Genomic DNA, 24,969 nt, shown 5'->3' on the forward strand with positions numbered 1-24,969 from the left:
GATGGATGTCGCCCGTTGCTGCTGCTGATAACAAAGTTGGACGAAACAGGATGCATCCATTCGCAATAGTTCGTTTCAGCCCGGAAAAGTATAGAGAGAGAGAGTCGGGAGCAAGCTTTTGCTTTAGGATAGGAAATTAACATATTTAGCTTTTGCTTCAAGTAGTTGTCGACAAGTTGGCCGTCCACCCTTTTCTCCTTCAACTGCTGCCAGATGACCGGACTGAATTATTCGGCTTCCCTTTTTTTTGCGCACTGCAATGCGTGTGCTGTGCTGTGACGACTGTCTTCACGCAGCTCCCAGTGTCCGTATGACGTCAGCGTAGGCGTGGAGCTGCCGCCCCGCACGTTCTCTCTCTCCGCGATGCGGACGGTTGTTCCCCCTCTTGTCCCGAACGCCCGGTTATAAAAGGCCGGACTCGAGATGCCGAAGGCCATAGCAGGTCCGGACGATTCAGTCAACGAGGGCAACCAACCTCTCTCTCTCCTTCGACCACTCCGACATTATCACGTACGCCCAACGACCAGTGGTTTAACCTTATATCTCCGCGACATTTTTTTCCAGGATCTTATCCAGTGCTGAAAGTCCACCATTAAACGATTGTCCTACCAATTAGAAATCACACACGCTCTGAATAAAAAACAAACAACAGCCAAAATGTCCCGCTTCGTAATGACCATATTCTTTCTGTTGGTGGCCTGTTTGGCTCTCATCGTTCCAGGAAGCGCAGCACCGCCCAGGTAAGGCAAAAACTTTGCTTCCAATCATCTCGATTATTAACTCATTAGAAAGCGATATCCTGTATGTGTATACCTGTGTATTATAGCGGCCGCAATTTTTACCGTGTATTACAAAACCAAAGTTTCCCTTTTTTCCAGCAATGCACTCTGTCTCTCTCGGTGTGATATTAATGGCTGCTAGATATAGCGGATGAAACATGATCCCTCGAATGAAAGTTGGTCAATCGTCGAAGGTCCCATCCGTATAGTTGTCCACAATAAATAGTAAACCTGCTGCTGCTGCAAACACTGCTCATGTATTGCTCTCTTCTCCTAATGATGCCTTCTCGCGAGAGCAACACGCACAATTTCTTTTTATTTATGTTTTCGTGTGATGTTACTATTTCCGCTATATAGCTTGATAGGGTAGATGGTAGAAATCGATGTCTATAGCTGCTGGGAGTCTCATCTTTTAGGTGCTGACATTTGATATCGTTTTGATCCTTTAACAATGCTGATGGCCTTTGTAATTTAGAAAAGACAAAAAGAAAATCATATCTTCTCGATAGCGTGTTTGATCTCTTGAAATTACCTGTACCTTATTTCAGGCAAAGCTTGAAGTGGAGGAAGTTCTGGTAAGACGAAATCGAGCTCTCTTTTCAAATCAGTTTTCGTGTTCTATAATATATATTCCTAGTATTTGCTATGATTTCACACGTTTACATCATACATCTCACAAATCCAATACGTCAAGACCAGATCAAATAAATGAAGGGTTTCCCTACTCATTCAGTGCTGAGACTGTAGTGCCCTCAATATGCTCCGGAAGTGGCCAGGATTTTTTCTTTCCCTGCTCGAGGCGCACAAGTGAGGCTTAGAAGTGGGGGAACCCTTGTTGTCGAGTCTTGCTGAAAAAAAACAAACAATTCCCTCATAAAGTTATGCTTAGATGTAGTGTGCTATAGCTATAACATCTCCCCCCATATAAGAATCGAATTTTTGGGTTCAATTCAATGTATATTACCATTCAAATCTGAGTGGGTTTTAGTGTCAAGAACCTTGCAATGGTTTGATGATTGATAACAACATTTTGGCTTTTTCTTACATTATTTGTAGGAGACCCATGTTAGTTGATCTGGATGATCCTGACAGCGTGATGGAGGTTATCACGCGATTGGAGCGCAGCTTGTTGCGCAATTCCGATTACGAACAGTAAGTAAAATATTGAATAAGGACTCGATTGAAACTCTTTTCACTCTGAATTTTTGTCGTTCCGCCGTTTATGTGATTGGCATCCCTTCAGCCAGAAAAGAGGAGTCGATTTCGGACTCGGTCGTGGCTACTCCGGGTCTCAAGCGGCTAAGCACCTAATGGGTTTAGCAGCAGCTAATTACGCCATCGGACCCGGCCGTAAGCGCCGTGACACGACGGAGTCCACTCCCGAAGACGTCAAGACCGGAGCAATCAACTAGAAAAGAAAATCCTTGGACCGCGCCGTCTCGCCGATTTTCTTCCTTACTCCCGTCCCCCTGTGTCCCAACATAAGAAATGCATGCCTCTTCTCTCTCTCTCTCTTCTCTTTCTCTGCTCTGTGTTATTAGTCATTTTCAATCGGCTTCCTAATTTATATATTTAGGCCCTATATATATAAATACAATATATTAACGATTGATTTCGGTGGTGGCTTAATGCTGTGAAACGATTTCGAGCCAACATTTGTCTGGTTTTTATTTTCAGTTCTCTCCTTTACTGTTCATGTTGAAAAATACAATTTGCTACTTGAAACCGCAATTTAACAAAAATGATCAAACCCAGTAAATAGGCTTACATACATACATCTGTAACATGCTTATAGAAATTATATATATAGTCTGCCAATAGCTTTCGCAGTTATATTATACAGTTCCTTCTTCCACTTCAAATCCTACACTACTAACAACGCAGAGCAAAAATTGTTTTGGCTGTCCACATTTTTGATTGATTTGCTCCCCCCTCCAAAGACACGCCATTCTTTATGTTATGAAAACCAAACAGCACGGACCGCCTCACGTTACATGAATCCAAATATTCATTGATCTCATCTCATATAGTGTCCGTCACGCGAAATGAACACTTGTGGCGTGAAATTCGTGTTTGAAAAAGAAAAGAAAAAATTACATTGAAAAGAGAAAATCAAGAACAAATTTTATTCCTTCCTTCAAATATTTTCAATGTTGATTGTGTGGACTCACCATACACACCAGATGACAAATACACGCTCTTCTCTAAAATGAATAGTCGCGTCCCTCAGCGATTTGATAAATCAAAATCACATATAAAAATGATGGGATATAGTACATAGAGAGATGAGAAAGGATTCGGTTGCTGCTGCGGTAGACAGGACGTATTCAAGGGCGCTGGGTGGTTACAAATGTCGTGGTAGAGTTATATACAGTGCGTATATTTCAAGAGAGCGCGACAATGGACTCGCACGCTGTGACGGTATAGTCATCGCCGTTCTTCACAATATAAAAGGGAATAAGAATCTTCAGTCGGCCGCAGCTGTGATTAGATTGTCTTGTTTGTCTCGCTCCTTGTTCCGGTCGATCAACTATCCACCCACAGCAGTCCCGGCACAACAACCCTCTCTCTTCGTGTGTAACGTGACAGAAATTGCCGACACCCTATCAGTCTCTTTCCTCATTTCTATCTTCTGCTTCGGTTTTTTATTCTTCTTGTTCTTTTATAAGGACAAACGTATGATTATAAAGTATTGCTTGTATATTGTTTGCGAAATATACAGATTGCATGCTGGAATAATATTGTCGATTAGACCAGCAGCAGAGCAGTGGGTAAATTTCTCGGGAATTAGAAGATCGGCTAAATTATATCCGGACTATTGCATGCTGAATGTTTCCATATTTATTTCGGTTCACATTTCTAATAACTGCAGACTGACAGCGGGAAAAATTGCCGCGCCAACCATGTCAAACTTTAAGGGTTCTCCTCCTCCTCGTATAGATTTGAGTTGGTATTATACATTTATTCCGTTCGAACCGCATGGGAATTTGGTTCGTCATTACGAATTATAATTGTCTTGGACAAAAAGGATCGCTTCTGCTTGGACGCAGTAAACAGCACGCAAGTTTATTGATGCGTGATGCAGCAGGATTATCGTCTGATTTGAATTCTGGAATAACCATTGCGTTACAGAGCGCAAGTACCGGCAAGTAGATACGTAACACACACGGGAATTATTACAGCCTGTTGTACACTTGTACCCAGTTCCCCTCGATTGATTTCACAGCGACTGTCTGTAATTACCGCGGAGTGGTTTTCTATTGACAAAAACTATACTTCTATAGCAAATTGAAACCTACTATATATAGACTTGCCGGTCGCTGTAAGACGATTCTCGACTCAATTTATTCCTTCGAGAGGGACGTGAAATGTTAAAATTGCTGTGAAAGCTTTCTATACAGCACGTACCATCTTCTGGCGTTCTTCTCCTTCCGTAAATCGCCATACATAAAACGCTTCCCACACAGATAGATATAGGCTATTACACTCTGCATATAGTACATTTTTTGATTAGTTGGATCAAACACTCTACATACGCCCTCACTCATAAAGGACAAAATTAGCCATCTGCAAAGGATTGGATTCCGCCGACCTTATCCGGAACAGTAGACACCATATACAGCAGCATTGTGCGCACAGCAGTCAATCTAATAACCGGCTCTGTAAATTCGGGAATAATGTTATACAAGAGAATGTGTCACATCCACTATACCCAGTAAGCTCGAACAATGCAGCACATCCAGCGCGAATCGTATAGCCCTGCCAAGTATATACGGTACAATGTAGCTTACAGTGTATTAGACACTACGTCAAACATCAGCTGACGTCCCAATGTGCAGCAATATGACAGAGACCCATAAAATAAAAACTCAAGTAGCTTATGTATAGCTACTAGCAGCAGCAGCCACAAGTCCTATATATTTTTAGATGGAAATGGTTGACCTTATTCCATTTTCTTATATTTCCGGGCTTTCACATCGTACAACGCATTATCTTTAATGTTATTATGTGATGGGGGAAAGGCTGTATAGGATCGAACGATCGGTCGGTCGGTATGAGCGCTGCGCTTGGCCCCGAATCCATTAATTAATTGATATCGAATCCAAATGGATTGCTGCTGCCCATTGTGGATGTACAGTCTGTATAAGCTTTGGGCTGGTTTGGTACATCTTTCTCCGTTTTCTTCGTCGTCTTTTTTTTCTCTCTCTCTCTCCCATTCTTGTTTATTTCGATTTTTTGTTTGTGTAAATCTCTTTTCGTTGACGTCGTCTTTTTCGGTCCAGTGAAAAAGCAAAGACCGTGATAGATGCGAGTGGTGACATCCGACATCAGCGAACTGTGTGTTGCGCATCGCGTGTATAGCCTACACAGCAGCACAGGGCGGAGGCGTCGCAGTCTTTTTCCCTCTCCTTAGTACAATCTAATCGAAATAGCTTAAACCGGATGACGCACCAGTGGTCCATTCAATTTCATTGTCATATAGAAAAAATTCCTTTGCTTCAATCCTGAACAAAAAGGACTTTGCTGAATGATCGCATGTACGAATCATACGCTCCTGCTCCGAGTTTTTATACCATGTAGCCCGCGTACACAATAAAAGGGTATAAGGCTAGACTGTGTAGTAAACCCATAAGAAAAGCCTTTTAAATGTGGCCTATAGAGTGCATTATTCAAGATTTCTTTCGAAAGAAAGTTGCTGATGCTCTTCCCAGTATAGACTGTCTAAACTCGTTGCTGCTCATCTTTTCTTCAAAATGTGGTTGCATGCATATTCTGTGTGTAACCCTCTAGGCTTCTTATATAGCCCATCTTTACAATGCAATCCTTGCTGCTGCTGGAAATGCAACTTGATAGCTTCTGTGAGGGAAAAAGATTTGATGGTGCTGAAACCCTTTAAGTTTTAGCATTTTAAAGTCGCCGGTGCTATAAGGTAAATTAAGTTTATAGTATAATAACATCTTTTTGATAGCACACAAATTGCTTATCATATGGGCTCTTTCAATATGTTGTTGTATTCTATTGAAGACTGACAATTTCGAAAGTCATAATAAGAGCGGGTCGAAGCGTGTAGTATACTTTAAACTGGCCATCCCTTTTTGCTGCTGCACACAATTAGGTTTTTGGTGTCTATAAGGAATTTTTATCACCTCAAACTAGTGCTTGGCTCAAGAGAAATATTAAAGAGTTTATCTTTCTTCATTCAGAGATGAAAAACGAGAAAGAAACTGCTCTCTTTATTCACGACGTTCGAAATTGGCTAGCTGGCTTTCTCAGTGCCCAATACGTTTAGTTCATTTTTTTCCCGACCGAGAGAGTCCTTAAAATTTTCATTTCACACAATAGACTTTTCGTTTTTAATGTGGCCCCAGCATATAGCCAAACCGGCGTTGGTATCGGAGCGCGCGATCAAGCGTGAAGTGTGTACTATTAGTAGTAATGGTTTTAAGATCAGCACTGTTTCCACTTTGCTGGGCCGATAGTCGAGATGCGTTCGATAGTCTCCGGCAAATGACAAGGGAATGAAAGAAATGGATGGGGTCTCTTAAAAAACAGTTCCTTTATACGATGAAGGAATATAATCATTCGTGACCTTTTTAATGCATTCCACCACCAATTTGTTTAACAGATCACCATCGTTTTTCCGCTCGACTTTTATCTTTGTGTTGGGCGATATATAGTATAAATTCTAGGTTTTATTACAATTTATATTTCTACATCGCAGCGTCCAATAACAAGCCAGATTCATTGAGCTCTTCGTAATGCATTCGGCGCTGCAAAGAACTGAATCAATTTAGGCCTTATAATATAATATGCATGGGAAATTAATTGGTATTTCCGGGTATTTCTAGGGGCAAGATTGATGTTTTCTGATCCTATTATTCTAAATTGCTTGGTCAACTTTGGGTCCTCTGCAAACAGATCCATAAATCCTTCAAGTCGAATGTGAAAATGTTTGCTGCCTTAAGTTAACGGTGGTTAAATGTTCTGTCCCTGTATTTTGAAATGTCGAGCACAAAGAATTGAAACGGAAGTAAAAAGGAAATTCAAAGGAAAACAACATTAAAATAAAATAACCCAAAAGGTTGACGGTTTTTCATTTTCACGGATATAATAGTTTTAGTTGTCGATTGATTGTCGTGTAAAATGCGAAAAAGACTATTAGGCCTATTATCTTATTCTTATGTTTTTTCTTACGTCACAGATTTACTCAAATGAGTTGAACTGATTACTAAATCATTAATTATTATTATGATCGCCTTAATATGGCTATTAGCCGATGGCCGTATTATCGCCGAGTTATCCTTTATAAAACGCAAAAGCTCAAAGGGGGAGGAGCTTGTGAGTCATATAAAAATTTAACTCGTGAAGTCATGACTGCATTTATGTGTCTAGTTTCTAGTTAGCAACTTTACCGCTAGATGCGTTTTTTTACAGGTCAGCAGGGGATGGGATGGGTACCAAACGATCACTTTTTTGAAATTTTTTTCTAAAAATCGATTTGGAATTTGTCAGAATTTTTCAAAGTCAAAAAGTTGTCGCATTTGAAAACCAAATATGAATAATAATGAACAAAAAATTATCTATTATTCAGCTGGTCAGGATGGTGGCGCCACGAGGCGAGTAGAATAAAAAATCGTTAGTTGGTTGTATATGTAGCATAGATGCGGAATCCATGGCACATCAGCCGGCTTTTCGTTCCATCGTTGAGGCTGCTGTGCAATTTCTTCAAGGGCTTTCCCAACCAGGTGGCCTATTTATAATTTTTAAATATCAATTAATCATGCTTCATTTGTTGTATAAAAGTGTATTTGCTGTGATGTTCAGGAGCTGCTTCTGGAGTGGAGCAGCAGACCCAATCAGAAAATGCACGTCCAGAAACGGCGCTAGGGCTGCGGTCTTTTCCGATCGGCAGATTCTATGTTGAGTGCGAGTTGGCCGCCACCGCGTCCAACTCGAACGAGCTGGGCGATAATCGGACGATCCCGAATCCCCCCTCCTCCCTACACTTCCAACCGCCCCGTACAAATCACCCCAAAAAGGTAGCAGCCAACAATGGGAAAAGGTAGTGGGGAAAGGAAAACATTCAAGGAAAACGGACGACAACCACACGACGTAGAGCGGCCGAACGCTGGTAATTGTATACTCTCGGAACCGTGTCTTCGACAGCCAAAGTGACCGAATCAAATGGGTTCGAGAGTCATTTTGTCGGGAATTCAAACGAAGGTGTCACTCCGATACGCCAGAACACCTTGCCTGACTCTGCATCCCCGTCGGTTAGATCTAAACTAATTTGTATATGAAAAGTAAAAAACCGAAAGACCATATAAAAAAGGGGTCCAACAATAGGGTGAAGTGAAGAGGTAAGAAATGGTCTGGCTCAAATGTGCTCCCATTTACAAGTAGGCCTACTTAAATTTCCACTAGTATACCTGGAACCCAGCAACTAATGGGGGTCCAGTTCAATCAAAACAGTATAGAGAAGAACGAGGGCAGTCTGCGCACTCAGACATATAGTCGTATAGAATAGTATAGAAAGGGGTGGACAGTGAGCAGTTTGAACACTCAATTAGCTGGCCGCGAGTTCGAGCAGAAAATGAAAAGAGACGAGCGCGCGTCTTTCTCTTTCAAAATATAGGTGGATTTGGGGGCGACCAGCTTTTCCATCGGTTTAGCGCGCGGTCTATATACCGGGTATATATACAAGGAACCGGCACTGCGTGATGGGCACACGAGTCTTCCAGCTGAGCAGGAAGAAAAGCGTAGAAAAGCCGATTTAAACCAGAGCTTTCCAGGTATATACCTATACTTCAAAAAAATGAGGTGGGAAAAACAACTTGCCATTGTATTCTGTGCCTTGTTAGTTCTAAATCCTGTCTTTTTTCCCCCTCTTTGAGGGAACCCATCAATCGACCGTCGGCCCAACCCATTCATCGTCCGAAGATGGAATACATTGTAAGTGGTGGCGGCTTATATAGCAGCCGAACAGCCGAACAGGTAAAGATTTTTCTTTATTTTCTTATACATATTATTCTGCTATTTGATTTCATTTTGCTGGATGGTACTGTGATGTACAGCTGTATAAAATCTATTTTCGATTCGATCACAACTGCGACCAACTGACCTTGTAGCGATATTTAAGAAATTTTTTTTTGTTATTTTATTTATGCGCGCGCTCCTTTGCGGACCTATTAGGAAAAAGGGCTTCGTAAAACATTTCCACCTAATATCAGTCGACTATGGCTCATTTACGGTCGTCCATGAACAGAGCAATCAACCTCTGGGAACCATTATAAAACCATTCCAACCGAGATGAGATGGATATGTGACATATTGGTACCTATTCAGAGTCGAATGAAAAACACATTGCCGCTCAGCTCTCTAGTGGCCAGCAATATCAATTTGCCTGGCAGGCAGCAGCAAGGTCTTTGGGAGTTTTTATTAGGCATGTCACCATATTCGCCTCGGCAAAGCCATCATTCCATTTATGTATATAGCACATAGCACAGTCATAGCTGCCGAATGGGCAGTATATGCGGTATATGTGATATTAACTCCTCGACCGCCGTTCCGGATGCGATAACGTCCAGCACGACATGGGACAGTTATAAACTGTGCGTATTCAATTTTACGTATTTTTACGACGGCAAACAGCATTTCATTTCCATTTTTTTATTTTATTTTATTTTATTTTTTCGCTTCCATTTGCGTGTTTCTTTTTTCAAGGGGCGCAATCTATTCTCCATCTCTTGTTTCACCCGTATATGCGCATGCAGTTATGCGCTAGGAGACATGCTCAAAAGATGCCATAAAAAAAGAAAATTGAAAAATAATAAAATGGGCTGGAGTGAATTTAAATAAGACTATACCGTACTATATCTAAATATAGTTTATTTTTCAAAAGGAAAGAGTTGAATAAGGTTGAGAATAAGAGGGGCAAGCCTAGCCAAGCAGAATGTGATGGCAACAGGCTGCTGCGTGCCCTTTTCTCTGCTTGTTCATTGTTTTGATGTTTTCTTGATTAGATTTCGGTTCAAACTTATGGCGGGGGGTTGTAAGTGGATCTTGTCGTTAAGGGAGGAGCGGTTTGTGCTTGGTGGCTCTTAAATCTTCAGATGTCTTTATCAGCGGCCGTCCACTGTATATAGTGGTGGGCCCTTCCAACTGTTATCTTAGAGGACAGCAGCCCAAAGGAAGAAGGCGAGGGGACGTTTTTTCTTCTCTCTGGCTGTTGTTGTCTTTTCTATGTGCTGTGGTGCTGAAAATCGGGCCCAGCCCAGATGGCCATTCTCTTTTCTCAGCTTCTTAGAGTCTCTCGTACATGCAGTGTTGTATATTTATGTTTATATAGATGCATACGTCGCGTCGCATCTCTATCTTTGGAAGCCGTTCGAGCGGAGACAATATCGGATTGTTTGATGGCCTGGCAGCTTTTTCTTTTGTTTTTTCTTCCGCGTTTAGACTATGGCTTCTTCTTCATTCATCACGATGGAAATCTATCGATCGCGCGGTTGTCCTAAGTTCCTGAAAAAGAGAGAGAGAGCCTTGACAATATAATACCGTGAAATTCGTTGATGATGACCAAAGAAGCGGAAAATTTGTTTTAGGCTTTCTTTTGTTTTGTTTGCTTGGAAAGAAGAAGAAAAAAAAGGATCAGGAGCCGGAGAGTCTATTGTGATTAGCAGATTTCTCGGCGCCCACTGTGTTGTTCCCTAATAGCAAAAGCGCTACGCGGCGAAACCGCAGCCCCGAAAAGAGTTTAATGAAGTCTTCAAACTGACGCGATGGGCTGCGCTGCTGATGTGCATTAGCTATATCTGAGAATCGCACGACCTTGTCTTCCGTCCTCATCATCGTTTCTCTATACACCACAAGATTGAATGTTCAAAAAAATAAACGGAAGGGGTGGAAACAATGCGCAGGTAGACTTTAAGTCAAGATCCTATCTACTGTATACTCAATCACCCCTTCTGTTGTTCTGTAAATTACAAAAAAATCTAACTGACACCAAATAGAAGGAAAAAAGGAACAAGAAAAAACCAAATAAATGGAAGCCCAGTGAAGAGTAGCAGATGCGTTATTTATTGTGATTATGATTTTTTATTATCATATTTTTTTTCCCCTTTAAAAAAAAGTAGATACAACCAGAAATCTAATCATTCTCCCTTTCTTGTAAAACTGGCTTTTCCACCCAAAAAGATATAAGGGAAAGGAAAAATCATAATAATAAACAGGCTGCGGTTGTTTCACAATTTTTTTTTTGTTCGTTGTTGTTGTTGTTGTTGTTATGTTCAACCTCGGGTCGTCTTCTATATAACTTGAACGGCAGCATGAAATGAGTTTCCCGGCCCGACGGCAGCACGAAATGGCTGTGGCTGGCTGCTGTGCTCAGGCTGCTATTGCCGCTGCTGAGACTTTGCTGTATACTGAAAAGCAGCGCAACCAACACTATATTCTAGCTATAGGCTGAAGTCAGACGGATTCTTCATTTGGGCAAGGATGAAAAAACCAAGAGAATTAAAAAAGAATCTAGAGAGAGACGAGAGAAAGATGTGCTTAGTTTGCCCGCGAGGCTTGCGTGCCACTTCCCAGCTTACGTACACAACAATCCCGATCGAAAAAAAACAAAGTCAATCTGCCTTTTCTTCTTATACATGTATGTACTTCTTGTGCTCCCTGCTGCCTCGCTCGGCTGCTGTCAGTCAAACTAGAAAAAACAGATTTCCATTTTTCAAGGTGTAGCAAGCTATACCTATATAGCCCGGCCCAGCTATATAACGATCCAGTATGCAACGCATTTTGAAAAAAAAAAAATTAAAAAATAGAAATTTCCCACAAATTGCTTGGATTGTATTATGGTCGGGGGGTGCCGTTTTCTGTGAGCTTTAGGGGGCTTATATTCGAGCCGATTCTGCTTACCTTTTGTCGTCGATGACGCAGTATATATACAGTCAAACAATCAAGTTAGCATACACTCCCGGTGCTATCTAATGATGAGGTGCGCACTCTTGTTATTAGCGAAGGGATGCGAGAGGCGAAAGGGGCTGGTCCGATAGAATAGAAAACTTTATACATGCAGCACAACGACTTGGTCTTGATGGAGAGTATATGATGATCGTTGCGCCGGAGCGAAACAGCCCGGCCACAGCAGCTCGCTCTATAGTCTTTCCCTATGTACAGTATACACGCGGCACACCAAAAACCTAACCAACCCGAAAAAGAGATGGTTTTATAAAGAAACCTTCAGGGCTCGGAACCGAAGAGGAAAGAAGAAAATAAAAAAATGAAAGAAGAAACGGGATAGAAGAAGAAGAAGAAGAGGAGAAGGTTTTCCCTATCTTTTCCCCTGGCAGCTAGCGCTGCATGTGGCTTGTATATACCAGGGCCAGCTAGCACTGTCTCTTCTGGGCAACTGCTGCTGCTGGCCTGCTGCTGGGTTCCTCCTCTTTTTGCCCAAAAGAAACCCACTTGTCCGTGGAGTCGCTCAGTGTTTGCCTAGATGCTGAGTGGTTCGCTACTTTCGGCTCCTCCGAACAGGGAAAAAAGGCGGGCGCTCTAATATACATACTGCACTGCACGTTTAGGGGACAAGAAAAAACAACAAAACTCTCCATCTCGTTTGGCCGTCGCCAAATATTGACTGATTGGACACGGGAGCGACGAAAACCAGAAGCCACATGACTTTGTTTTTCAAGTGTTGTCGTCCTGTTTGTCTCATTGACAGTTTCCGTTCTGTTTGATTGTTGACTGATACAACCTTGTGTTCCAACAGCCTCGTTACATCGTCCTGTCGTGTCGGGCAGTGAGTCTTGGGACTAGTCGTTTTGTTTGAACGGGAAAATCTTTGGAAAACATTTGTCCAACATAATAGAAGTGTGCGCTACTACCCGTTTTTTGTCTTGTGGCCTAGAGTGCATATCTATCTAGCGTTATTGTGTTGCGCCGGATGACAGGGAAATCACAAGATCTTGTACTCTTTTTGACTCTAAAGTCAAGAGTGGCGGGGGCCATCCCGGTGTGTTGAAGATGGCAACAGCAGCAGCTGCGACCATCTGCAGCCCGTTGACTTGAAGTTCCAGTCAGTGTAAAAAGAAAAGAAAAAGAAAAAAAAAAAAAGGCTCTGCGCACATAAACAAACTTCGTCGAAAAGACAGTGAGAGAGAGATCTCAACAAAACCGTTGCCCGCTTCTTCATCTCCTTTTTTTTCCGTTGTTGTTGTTGTTGTAGTTGTTGGGGGCTCCTGTTGTTTTTTCTCCTGGGCCAAGTGTCTTCGAGCATCGCCAGCGAGCTCAGCGCCGCTCTCTCATCGTAAGTGTGACTTTTTATTCTTTTTTCTGTTTCCATAAAAACTCCCGAATGTGTCGAGCCTTTCAGGTTACACATAACTGTAACAGTTTGCGCTTCGACACGCTCCTATTCTCTCTCTCTCACTCGGCGAACGTTACCGACGGAAAAAAGTTCCAGGGCCCTTTTTTATTTCTTTTTATTATGGGTTTCGCGAGATGACGACGGAAGCTGCGGCGGATGCTGCTGGACGCTCCCATCTGCTGACTTGTATACATATATGGGGGGGGGGGGGGTTGGCAAGTTAAGTAACGCGCAGTCGAGTTAACCCCCCTAGTGACCTGCTGCTCGACTTGTCGAGAGAGGTGTCGGCTGTCTTGGTGTTTGTGCCACTGGATCGCATTTCCACAGTTCGCCTTTCTTGCCTCTTTCTGATTCTCTCTCTCTCACGCCATATCCATTGGGATCGAAAATGGCTACTCGTTTCCTAGATACAGTCATTGACATTCGAACCCGTCAAGGTGTTTTCTCATTGCCTGCCAACAACGGTTGTCAAGTCGTCCAAGGGCCCCAGCCCAGCACCAGCAAGGAAATCGAAATTGACGTTGATCGAAGTTTGAAGTTAGCGGCAGACGGCGGTGGTGGCGGGCGTCGCGCCCAGGCAGCACCGCCGATCCGTCTTTTGGCCTTTGACGGGCTCCGTGTCTATGATGTACAAGGGCGGCCACCAGACTCACTTCGATGGGCTTCTAATTGAACCAACGTGAAAAGTTACAACAGATCGGTAGAGGAGAAAAAATCAAAGTACAGCAGAGGGGGCTACAGCAGCAGCAGCACAGATGATCGATCGGAGAATCGACAGCGAAACGCCCAGCTTCTCGACTGTGTGCCCGCCTTAAACACAACATTTTCACTTCCACCTCGATATTTTTGAATGCATAAGTAATGGAGGGCCTACATTAGATTCGGACGAATTCGGGTCGGACATCAGACAAAAAAAACATAAAAAATCATTGAGAAATCATTCAAAATCGAACATTTCATCAAAGCAGCAGTCATCGCAATTGTCGATTGTGTCAAATGGATATCAACGATGACCGACAAAAGACGAGAGTGCACATCAACAAGGGGCAAAGGGCACGGTTATCTCGTCACGTCTGTACGCCACCAATGATGCAGTCGAGTGAAATCGTATCGTGCCCTTAATAGTGACTGCTCTCCGGAAGTTTTGGCGTCCGACTGCTTGGAATATAAAACGACGAAAAACATATCAGATTTAAAAAAAAATGTAAAGTCAAAAGAAAACACACACGCATAAAAATGTGAAGGAAAACGACAAAGATGAAGGGCAGACAACACATTTTTGTTTCTTCCCCCCTAACATTTTCTCAACTTCTCCAACTCATTCCGTTCCGGCGTTTGAGATTGCAGCATCAATTCTCCCAGCGTTTATTTTTATTGCGTTTTGGCTTTTTCTGTTTTTTTGGATCGTTTCTCCTCCAGCCGTTTCTCACCGAAAATCCATTTCAAATATGTTTTTTTTTTTTGTTTTCTTTTTCCTTTTTTCCAAACTTTTGTTTGGGGTTCGGCTTATTTTTCTGTGTTATATACCTTCAGAATTTTCTGCTGTGCGTATGGGATGGGACTGCTGTTGGGTCAGGTTAGACCTGTCAGAAGAAAATGCCAGCAGCGAGCAGAGCGGCCACGCTGGGCCGCCCCGTCCATCTATCCACAACCCAGCAGCATACCTGCGCGTTTGGGTTCTTTGGCTCTTTTGGGGTTGTTTTGCTGCATATATATATCTATCTATCAGATATACTACACTGAGTAGATGCGTACCAACTATACATAGTTTATTTTACAGTGTGTATAGACTGTACACCAAACTATGAATATCAACGGCGGTGCCGCCTTGTTGAGCTGTGGAAGATTTTCGACCCTTTTTTCCGAGGGTTTTATTTTTCCGCCTCTTTTCCTCCCTCTTCTTTCCCCCCTTTTTTTTACAAGAAGAAGAATAAAAAAAAAAAACGAAATAATAAAAGGGGGAATAAGGAAAGAAGAAGAAGAAAAAAGGAAAATAAATGGTGAATGACGAAGGAGGAGACGGCGACGACCGCGGAGAGCCTGCCTATTAAAACTTCAATTTTCAGTTTGTATCTTTGCGCACCGGGAGAATAAAAAAAGAAAAAAAAAAGTATTTTTTTCTTTTTCTGTTTTTCAAAAAAAGGGAATAATAAAAGAAATAAAAGAAATAAAAGAAATGAAGATAAAGAAAAGAAACAACAGCTGTCGGAGCTATATGAAATTGAGTTGTCCGAGGGAGTGAAACGGAGGCGATAAATCTTGGCCAACAGAGCGGCACTTCTCCATCTCTCTACGTCGTCCTACCTCTATAGTATGTACTACTAGACTCTGAAGAAGAAATAAAAAGAAATATAAAGAAAAAAAAAACGAATAAAAAATATACGGCAAGTGCGTCGTAGAATGTGTGTTTCCCATTTTTTATCCCCCCCACCCGACACACACACACACACAAAATCCAACTGTGCACAGGTGCGATTAGGGAGAATCGAGCGACGACGGAGACTACGGAAAATTAGTCGAGGGAACGGAGTTTAGTCGTGTTTCACTTGATTGAACTCAAATGTGCTCCTTCGGGTTCTCTAGCTGCTATCTGACAAAGCGAAAGGGAAAACGCTATAGCTACTATACTAAAGGGGAGATATAAGAAAACAAAAAGGCGTTAGATATCAAAAGATATTATGGCGGCGGCCGAATGGACAACTGGGCAACTGGCCGAGAGCGGTAATAATGTCAGGTCGGCCGCCGCCGCCGCCGCTGCTGCTGCTGCTGCCTGAACCAAAAGTCATTAAAACCGCAAGAGCGCAGCCGAGAGAAAAGATATAGACGCGGGGTATTAAAGATATGAAATAAAAGAGGGGGCCAGTGGAAGTAGAAGAAGAAGAAGAAGGAAAAGGGAAAAGAAAAAAAGAGTATACAGAATAGAAGTAAGAAACCATGAAAGGTGAAGTCAAAGAGACCGCCACAGTGAGGGAGAATCGCTTGCGTCGATTCGGGGCGGATTGTGTTTCCCCGTGTAAAAAGGGCGGAAGATGCGCGCCAAAAGGGAATCAGAAGAAGAACGCGGCTCTCTCTCCCATTGATTGTTTCAAGATGAAAACTCTCTTTTTAGACTCGGGTCCTGCGCACCTACAAACAAAACTCTCCCATGATTCACCGGCTCGCAAATCTCCACAGCAGCCGACAGACAAAAGCGGCGGCATAACAACTCATCCGCAAAATTGTCTTATTTATATTTTATAAGTGGAAACAAAAATTCCCCGAATTAATTTATACGATTATTATTATTCTATTTTAACCAGATGAGGTGGGTGACGGCACCCGACCGGACGATACTCTGGACGCTGATGCTCCTTTCGTTGGCGGCAACTTTGGTTCTTGCGTCACACGAGTCCCACTCGGGAAACCGTCGCAACGGATCCAAAGGGCGGAAGCGCAATGGAGGGCGCTCACGTACCAGCACCACAATTGCGCCAACTCCGCCATTGGAATTCCTGAACGAAACTTCCAGCAGTAGCTCGTTCTTCGATGGCGACGACGAAGTGGACGTCGAAGCGGCGGCTCAACACCAACAAGACCAGCCTCCCGGAGGAGTTGAAACGTGTGAAGTGGCCCGGCTCAAATGCGCCTACCGTGTCGGCTGCGGAATGGCTCTACAGGTATGTAGGACGCGACGACTCCACAGCTAGCATGCACCATCATTTCTTGTTGTTGTTGTTGTTTTTCTCGCGGGCCAGCCAAGCGAGTCTCTCGGAATGTTAGACGCCATAGAGGAAATGTTTTTCCTGATTCTCACGAGGTGAGTGAGTGATGGGCTGAAAACGATTACCGCGAGTCCCGCTGCGTCGCCGTCGAACGGTGCTAATTGGATGCGTGTAAAAAAAACAAGAAGGAGAAGAAGAAGAAGATAGCAGTCGTATAGCTTATATATTAGACGTCTAATGGGGGTTGACTTGGGCGATCGCGTACGCTTTTGAGCGTGCAGCAGCAGCACTCATTTCTTTCTCCCCCCCCCCACAGCAGCGAGTCGCGTATAATAATTGTACTCTCTGGCCGGTTTGAACGCTCTTTGAACACCGTTATCGAGTCAGCCGGAGCTGCTAGTTATATGTTACAGCCAATTTCGGCGATACATCTCCGCCGTCATTCCCTCCCTTATTTTTCATTTCATTTTTTGAAATACATTCCCAGCGGTGTGGTTAACGGCCATTTTATTTTTGTTTTGTTTTTTACCTTGGTTTTGCCACTTTCTTCCATTACTTCTCCATGACGCAATCACACCAACGAATGTATCAAATATGTCTACAATTTATAATTGATACGCTCTGCGCGTGTGTACGTGTACACACGTACCTGTTTGGGAGTGTTGTTGGACTTCAATTTCAATCATCAACTCATTTCATTCTCTTCTTTCTTCTTTTTTTTCTTTTTTATATATTTTAGAATTACATGGTTGGTTGTTCGGACGTGATTACGGGGTCTTCGCAACGCTGCTCCGACCACTGCCGCAACTCGCTTATAGCTCTGACCAGCACCGAGGAAGGCGAAGCTCTCATGAAGGTTCGTGCAGCACGATTGTTTTTTCTTGTCTTGTTATTTTCTTTTCCTCTTCTCTCTGTTCTATGTACACTTTCCAATCTCGCATTACTTTTTTTTGGAGGGAGAATGAATAAAAACGTAATAACATAACAGCGACGACGAAAAAAAAAATTATTACGTTACATTAAAAAAGAAGAAGAAGATTTTTCAAATTTTTTCTCTTTCTCAAGGAATACGAAAGAGCTCTAGTAATAATAATAACGTACGATTTACCTTGTGGTTTTGTTTGGTTCTTTCAATTTTTTTTTGTTTTTTTAGTGCAAGTGCGGAGATACGTTTTGTAAAGACGCCAAACGGCGCATCGACATCTGCCGCAGTGCCGTACTCCGCGCCACGCATAACAGTACCACCGTCTCGTGCAGGTATGTAAACACAGCGTCTATTTAATTATTCATTCGTCTTTGATCAGCCAATTATAATCAAATTTCTTTGCGGGTTCTATTGACCGACAGTGTGGCGCAATGGATTTGCATAGCCGATCCGCTCTGCTCGACGGCGCTCGACTACTACAACCGATTCTGTCGCTCCATGTTCGCCGGAAAGAAGTGCACTCTGCGCTGCAAGAACTCCATCTCCATTCTGCGACGCCAGGTGAGCGCCAAATTCAAAAATAACCCAAAAATTTCCAATTGAACTCCCTAAACTAATAATCGGGGTGGGCGATCTTATTAGGAGAAGGCGGCCAAATTGAGTACGTGCGTGTGCGACGGCTCTGAGGATTACGACTGCCCATCGATTCTGGACAACATGGACCGGCTGTGTTTCCACAAGGCGCGGTCGTCGTCGACGTCGACGTCGACAACGACGGCCGCCACCATCTCACATCATCACCACACGACAATCATCACGGCGGAGGGGGGCGGGCTAGGGGTGGAGGAGCGCAACGACACCAGCAGCAACAGCGGCGGGATCGGCGACCGCGACCGGACAGGGCACGGGCACGGCAGCGGCCACCACCCCGACCATCAGCCCCACGGAGCCAAAACACGGCCCCATCATCCGCACCATCCGGAAGCGACGGCGGCGGTGCCAGACGCGGAAGACATCGAAACCAACGAGGTCGAAATCAGACAATCTCCGTCGCCACCGACGGCCCGCTCGCCTAGTCGCGCCTCTTCCTCGCTGCCCAGCGCTCCTTACTGGCTCCTGTTGTCGGCCGTCTCCTGGTTGAGTGGCCGCCTGCTGCTTTAAGTTTCTCTCTTCTCATTTCATCGCGCCACAAGCCCATCCAGTTTCTCTTTTCTTCCTTCGCCTTTCTCGTTGCTGTTGTTGTTGCTGCTGTTGTTGTATTTACCGCTCCGAGCTCCGACCGTCTCACCAACAACGCCAAGATGGAAAAACAAAAAAACGGTGACTCATCGTCCCGCGCGCCCGTCCCAGCTGGAAAAATATGGTAAGTTGGAACAAAAAAAGAAATATTATTGCAGCAGCGCAGGTTATACATGTTATGCTGTTTTTCCTGAGTCACCTTTTTGGCATTGGTCGGGTCGTCACTGAGACGCGCTCTGTCTCAGTTTGTCTGAATCGCTTTTATATATCTGAACTGAATTCCCTTAACCTTTGGAGAGATAAAAAAAAGATGGACGCGCTCGCGTGTGTGTTCAAATGGAGAAGGTAGACTACAATGAGAAGGAGCGCCTTGCATGGAGCTCTTATGTTTTCCTAGAAAAAGAAAAACAAAAAAAAAAAACCTTGTTGGCTACAGGCAATATCATATGGCGCCGCCAAAGACGGCTACTATACTTCTACTACTCCTACCAAACGGTCGAATCGCCACTCGCCAGCCAAAAAATAAAGAAAAACCGACCCGGCATTCTCAAGGTTCATAGAAATGTTTTGAAGTTTGTTTTTTTTGGGCAGAAAACTTTACGTGAACTCGCGTTCGCTATTATAGATGAGACACACAACGGCTGGCCGCGGTCGTTTTCCATAATTCCGTGATTGTTACGACCATCCCCGCACAACACACACACACACACACATATATAGCGTTGAAAAGAGCTAGATAGGCAATTAGCTAGAGCCGCCTAGCTAGGTATTATTACATTTGAACGCGAATGGTACTATAGTGAAGGCGTCACTGGGAAGCGTCGGAAGGGGGAGACGACGAGAGTCACGGGCCTGCTGCGCCTCATTGACCATCGAGCCCGTCTAGGTGTAACACCATAAAAATATAACAGACAAAACGAACGAGAGAGAGAGAAAGAGATAGAAAAATGGGAAAGGAAACGATCTAAAAAGATATAGAAGACAAGACAAGAATATTAGATATTTATGTTTCAAATATAATAAAGTACCTAGAAAGGAAGAAAGAAGAAAAAACAAAATGGAGGGGAAATATATAAAAACGTAAAAAAATATATAACCGCAGCCGGACGATGCCGAGCCTGGGAGCGATCGAATGGTCGATGAAGATATAAAAATGAAACGACAGCTGGCTGGTTGGAATATGGCCGAGCTGTGATTGCACCTGACGGCGGGAAACAATCTCAAATGTGAAAGGCGCAGATTATAGTTACGGCGAAGCCCGTTTTTTTTTTTTTCTTTTCTCCTTCGATATGTACTCTCCTGTGTCTACCTTTTAATCTAGTATAGTATAAATACGTTTTTTATTTTCACGCCTTTTTCTTGTCGGCCCCGGTCCTCCGCTATATATCCCCCGTGCGTGAATGCACGAAAATGATGATGAGTTCCATCATCCAGCTAGACTGTTTAAAACATTCTTTTTTTCTTTACAAGTCTTTTGCCTTAATCAGCCAAAGTGCATTCGACACACCACGAAAATCAGTTTTGATTTCTCTCACCTTTCCGCCGGGGCGAAGGGCGAATCTCTTTTGAGTCTCTCTCGTCGTCGTCGACGCTCCTTTCGTGTATTTATCTGTCCCTTCCAATCAGAAAATGTGTTCTTTGTTTGGTGAAGAGGCGGTTCTGTTTTTCCTTTTTTTTTTTTTTTCTTTTTTCCCGTGTCTATGTTGTTGCTGTTGTTGTTATTCACTTGATGGTAATGACGCACGCAATGAGCTTATATATCCTTGCCGCATTTACGGTGAGCACTTTGGGGCCTTTTCTTTTTGTTTCGGCTGGAAATTTGTTGCTTGAAAATAACACAAGTTGTTGGTTAAAAGGTATACGAAAAGACGTCGAATCTTCCAAATAACAACCTTAGCAACCCGCAATATTTTGTATAGCTGCATGAGGTAATCGTTCTAGGAGCGCGTTTTTATTTCGAATTTGTACATATTTTACGGAAGAAAATGAATGTGTTGAAAAAAGACGAACTATCCATTGAAGCTGGTTACACATTATTCCCATACAAAGGCAATTCCGGTCCAGAGTACCTGGGGACATGGGTGATTACGGTTCAGGACTCTTTGTTAAGTTGCCGAGTCAATTGACAGCACCTGTTGAGCAGCAACAGCCAGCGACACAGGAAATGCTGGGTGAAAACGGCAGATGTTGGTCGACTGATTTGTTGTCATCACGTGTCGCCCAGCTTGATTTCTTTCACAAGATTATTTCTTTTGAAATAGCCTGCGCTTGCCTTAAACATTGGTTATTTAACTGTGCAAAAAAGGAGAAACTCGTTATAGGTGGGCTCTCCCATTATACGCGCTAGACTTTCGACCATCATTTCAATTTGTCAACGGGCGAGTGACGATCGTTTGGGACCACCCGGACGTCTGTCTATGCACAAGCCCCATATATCCCCCCCTGATGGGAAAATGTACTGTCAAAACTTGTTAGGTTTCATCGTTTTTTCTTTAACTCTCTCTATGTAACTTACAGTCACCTTTTCCCATTATTCCGTTTAGAAGAATTTTCAGCAGCAGCAGCCATTTTTGTGCCCTGGCCAGCAACACCATTTCCTATTTCGCCTTCTATACACTTTCTGTATTATATCTATTGTATATATCTAAAGGTGCTCTAATCGCTGTGGCGCTTCAGTGCGCTGGGTGATGGTGATACAATCAGGATTGATAGTCGGTTTCCTTATTTGTCTGGCTGTCTCCTCGTCTTCTCTATCTCTCTCTGACTCTGCTGGGCTAGCTGCTCTGCATAATTGAATGCCCCTATATGTAGACGCCGAGGTGGAGTCTCTTGTTTCTATCGTTTCGGGCGGTTTCCATTTACCACTTGTGATGTGTATAGTTTTATACAAGGACGAGATGAAGATGCAAGTATATAGTCGACTATAGACCACGGCGCTCGGCTAGATAGACTTTTGGGCTTGTTTTGTTTTTTCGAAAGCGTTCAGAAGAGACAGAGATCGATTGGTATTATATGCTCAGCAAGCTTTTATATGGGACTTGTTCTCTTGTCCTCGAAAATCTGAATGAACTCCGGACTCCTATCTCGATTGTTTTTATTTTATCTTCACAATTTTGTTTCTTGTTCTAACTGGATCACTCAGTTTTGGTGAACCATTTTTGGTCCTTACAAATCGTTGGATCACAATTGAATCAACACCAAAAACAGAGTCACCGTTTATGCTGTTTTCTATTTCCTATTATTTTGTTCCTTCCCAGGAAGTAAGATTTGATGGGATTGGGGACAGTATTGCTCTTTAGTGCTGTTCCTCCACTATCACAAGACAAGATCTACGTTGCTTCGCCTGTTTAGTTTTCTCTCTCCTTCCAAGTTATGCCAACTGTGAGCACTCTGACGCATTGAAGATAAGAGATCAAGAAAGACCTTGCAAGTTGAGCGCGGCGCGGAGCCGACAGTTTAGACTAGAGCGTTATTTTTTCTTTCTCAGGGTCTCGAAACATCTCCTCAAAAATCTTGGCTATGCAGCAGCAGTCACCTTTATACTTTGATGGCCACTGGCCTATTTACAGAGCAAAAAGGAAGAAGAGAATCTAAAGGAGGTGGGAGAGTTACACAACTTTTTAGACCAAAAGGCAGTCGTTTTGAAACATCAACGCGGCACGCTATGCAGTGTATATACCTAGCAGCAACCTATAGGTTGCCAAGAATGCGGCCCCTCTGCTGTAGCGGTGCCAGCCAGGCAGGCAGCAGCACCCATACTTCTTATTCCTCTTTCTTTTTTCCCACCAAATGTTTGTCTCTCACGAACCCAATATTTTTAAGACCACGCATCACGGTCGCTCTCGCGGTCGTAAATTTAAAAAAGAAGAAAAAGAAAACTACACATATTCGAGAAACATCGGAATATCGTTAGACGGTAGTAGCTACTATAGTAGTGGATTTGAATTGAACCCGCAGTTTTTGACACGATCGTCAAGTATCTGATTATGCACTTTACCTTTTCGGATCCGGAATTCCCCACAGAGTCTATAATAACCCTTTTTTCTTGTTTTGTTTTCTCTCTTTGCTATTTTTAGATTTGGCCGTCACGTTTCTGCACACGTCAAATTGAAATGATCGTGAGCTTGAGTGGGCGCGCGCTTTGACTGGACAACTTCACCAGGCGACAATTAATCAGCGTTGACGTGTAAGGAGTCAAAAAAGAAAACTTGAAAATAATAATAACAAACAAGAATGTAGACAAAAGGATGGTATAGATATAGCTTGTTGCATGTGTCTGTCGCATTTGTGTATTTGTGGGAGCGAGGTACGGTCGTGAGCAGCCAGGGGGAAATTGCTGTGTACAGCGTCGTCTATAAACGAAACAAACAAGATTTCGGTCGTCGTGCGGAGACCATGCTGATGCAAGAGCTAGCGCTAAAGAGATTGAACAGAAATGCTTGGTACTGTATACATTGAACTTTGTTGGACACAAAAGAAAAAAAAAATACAAAAAAAAACCAAGTGATCCACTCCAACTGTGATATGGCAACATCGTCGTTTGGCGCGAACGAACGCGCTGGTCGACGTTTTTTGGCCAGACAGCGGCAACAAGAAAATCAACACGTGTGTTATACCAGGGGCCTATTAAACTATGACGGCATTTCGTGAGAATACTAAAAATAAAAATAAAAAAACCACTTGCCACTCCTTCACGGACGCAGGGAATAATATGACTACAAATGAATCGCTGCTGTAGATTTTGCAGCGCTATACAGCACGCCGGAATTTTTTGAAATGTCATTGTCATTTATCCGTACCGCTGTTGATGTTATAACAATGATCTTTTCCGTGTACATAATTATGTGATGCTGTATTGCGTGCTGTGTCTAAACGAATAAGGTGAACTATGCAACTTCATCGTGCCAACTGCCAATAACGTACTGTATGTAAAATTCACATGTTGCTGCTTGTTCACTTGTGATCCATCAATTTGGCACATTTTCTACAATTTCGCACAATTTTTGTTTTCCCGCGATATTTGGAAGCCTTTAAAAAAAATTAAAATTTGTCTACCAACATCGCCCATATAGTGTGTACAATCGTACGCGGACCCTATACTCTAATATGCCCAATAATATGCTTTGATGTGTTCCGATTCTTCCTCACTGTGAACTGGAATCATTTATTTAGATGAGAATACATTTATCTACAGTATTTCTTATAAGATCATTCGTTTCTTTTAATCTCGTATTTAAAATTTTTTTTTAATATTTTGGGGAAAGTGGAATGGAGGGGGAAGATCAGCGGGACTATGTACACACAGAGTGCTACCGTCCGTGACCAAAATCAGATACGATGTGCGCGCGACGAAACAAGAAGCAGATTTGAATCGCGACGTGGCGGAATCACGTCCGGCGAGGGTTATACATATAATAGAAAGCGCAAGAAATGTTCAAAAAATGTGACTCGTCGTTTCCATTTGTGTATATATAGTTGTATGTATATTTATTTCGTGGGACGTTTGAAAGCTAGATGGAATAGAAAAGACAAGTCTTATAGTCGGTATACGGTTTTCTTTTCTTCTCGTTCATATTTTATAATCACGACAGTTGCGCTCCGGCCGTGCTGCAAGGCTATATAGACGCAGCAGAGAGATTTCCAAGCTGATGGATATTATAGACCCTCAAAAAGATTTCCACGGTGCGGGTGGTCCCCGCTGCTCTGTCGTATTGCTCTAAGAAGAGACGCAAGATTTTTTTCTTTTCTTCTTTCGCCTGCTGTAATAATAATAACTCGGTATAGAATATTATATTCTCTACGTGCACGCAACCTGCTGCTGCAAAAAACTTATTTGACGTCTTTGTCTGTTTCCTAGAAGTCTTTCCTTTCATATTTCATAATAAAAGGCCAGCCAGCACACACAGTCTCTCGTCGTCCGTCAATTCGTCCCATTCAAGTTGCAATCAAGTGAGAATA

At 43.0% G+C, this 24,969-nt stretch overlaps 2 protein-coding genes across 3 annotated transcripts; both read left to right on the top strand.

Annotated features, from left to right (window-relative positions):
• The first annotated feature begins 425 nt into the window (after window positions 1-425).
• LOC124188380 (diuretic hormone class 2-like) lies at window positions 426-2,993 on the top strand. Of its 2 annotated transcripts, XM_046580966.1 has the most exons (4): window positions 426-740; window positions 1,328-1,354; window positions 1,836-1,931; window positions 2,023-2,993. In XM_046580966.1, exons 1-4 carry the CDS (start codon window positions 658-660, stop codon window positions 2,189-2,191), a joined length of 375 nt encoding a protein of 124 aa, XP_046436922.1. In that variant the 5' UTR covers window positions 426-657; the 3' UTR covers window positions 2,192-2,993. The 2 variants fall into 2 exon arrangements, with proteins under 2 accessions (XP_046436922.1, XP_046436923.1); XM_046580967.1 differs by lacking the exon at window positions 1,328-1,354.
• A 9,186-nt stretch (window positions 2,994-12,179) lies between these two features.
• LOC124203452 (growth arrest-specific protein 1-like) lies at window positions 12,180-24,207 on the top strand. The gene is made up of 7 exons (XM_046600129.1): window positions 12,180-13,086; window positions 16,446-16,802; window positions 17,587-17,703; window positions 18,001-18,104; window positions 18,195-18,333; window positions 18,415-19,135; window positions 23,088-24,207. Exons 2-6 carry the CDS (start codon window positions 16,446-16,448, stop codon window positions 18,931-18,933), a joined length of 1,236 nt encoding a protein of 411 aa, XP_046456085.1. The 5' UTR covers window positions 12,180-13,086; the 3' UTR covers window positions 18,934-19,135; window positions 23,088-24,207.
• Window positions 24,208-24,969: the final 762 nt, after the last annotated feature.

Source organism: Daphnia pulex, chromosome 2 (assembly GCF_021134715.1).
Source record: "Daphnia pulex isolate KAP4 chromosome 2, ASM2113471v1".
NCBI lineage: Eukaryota > Metazoa > Arthropoda > Branchiopoda > Diplostraca > Daphniidae > Daphnia > Daphnia pulex.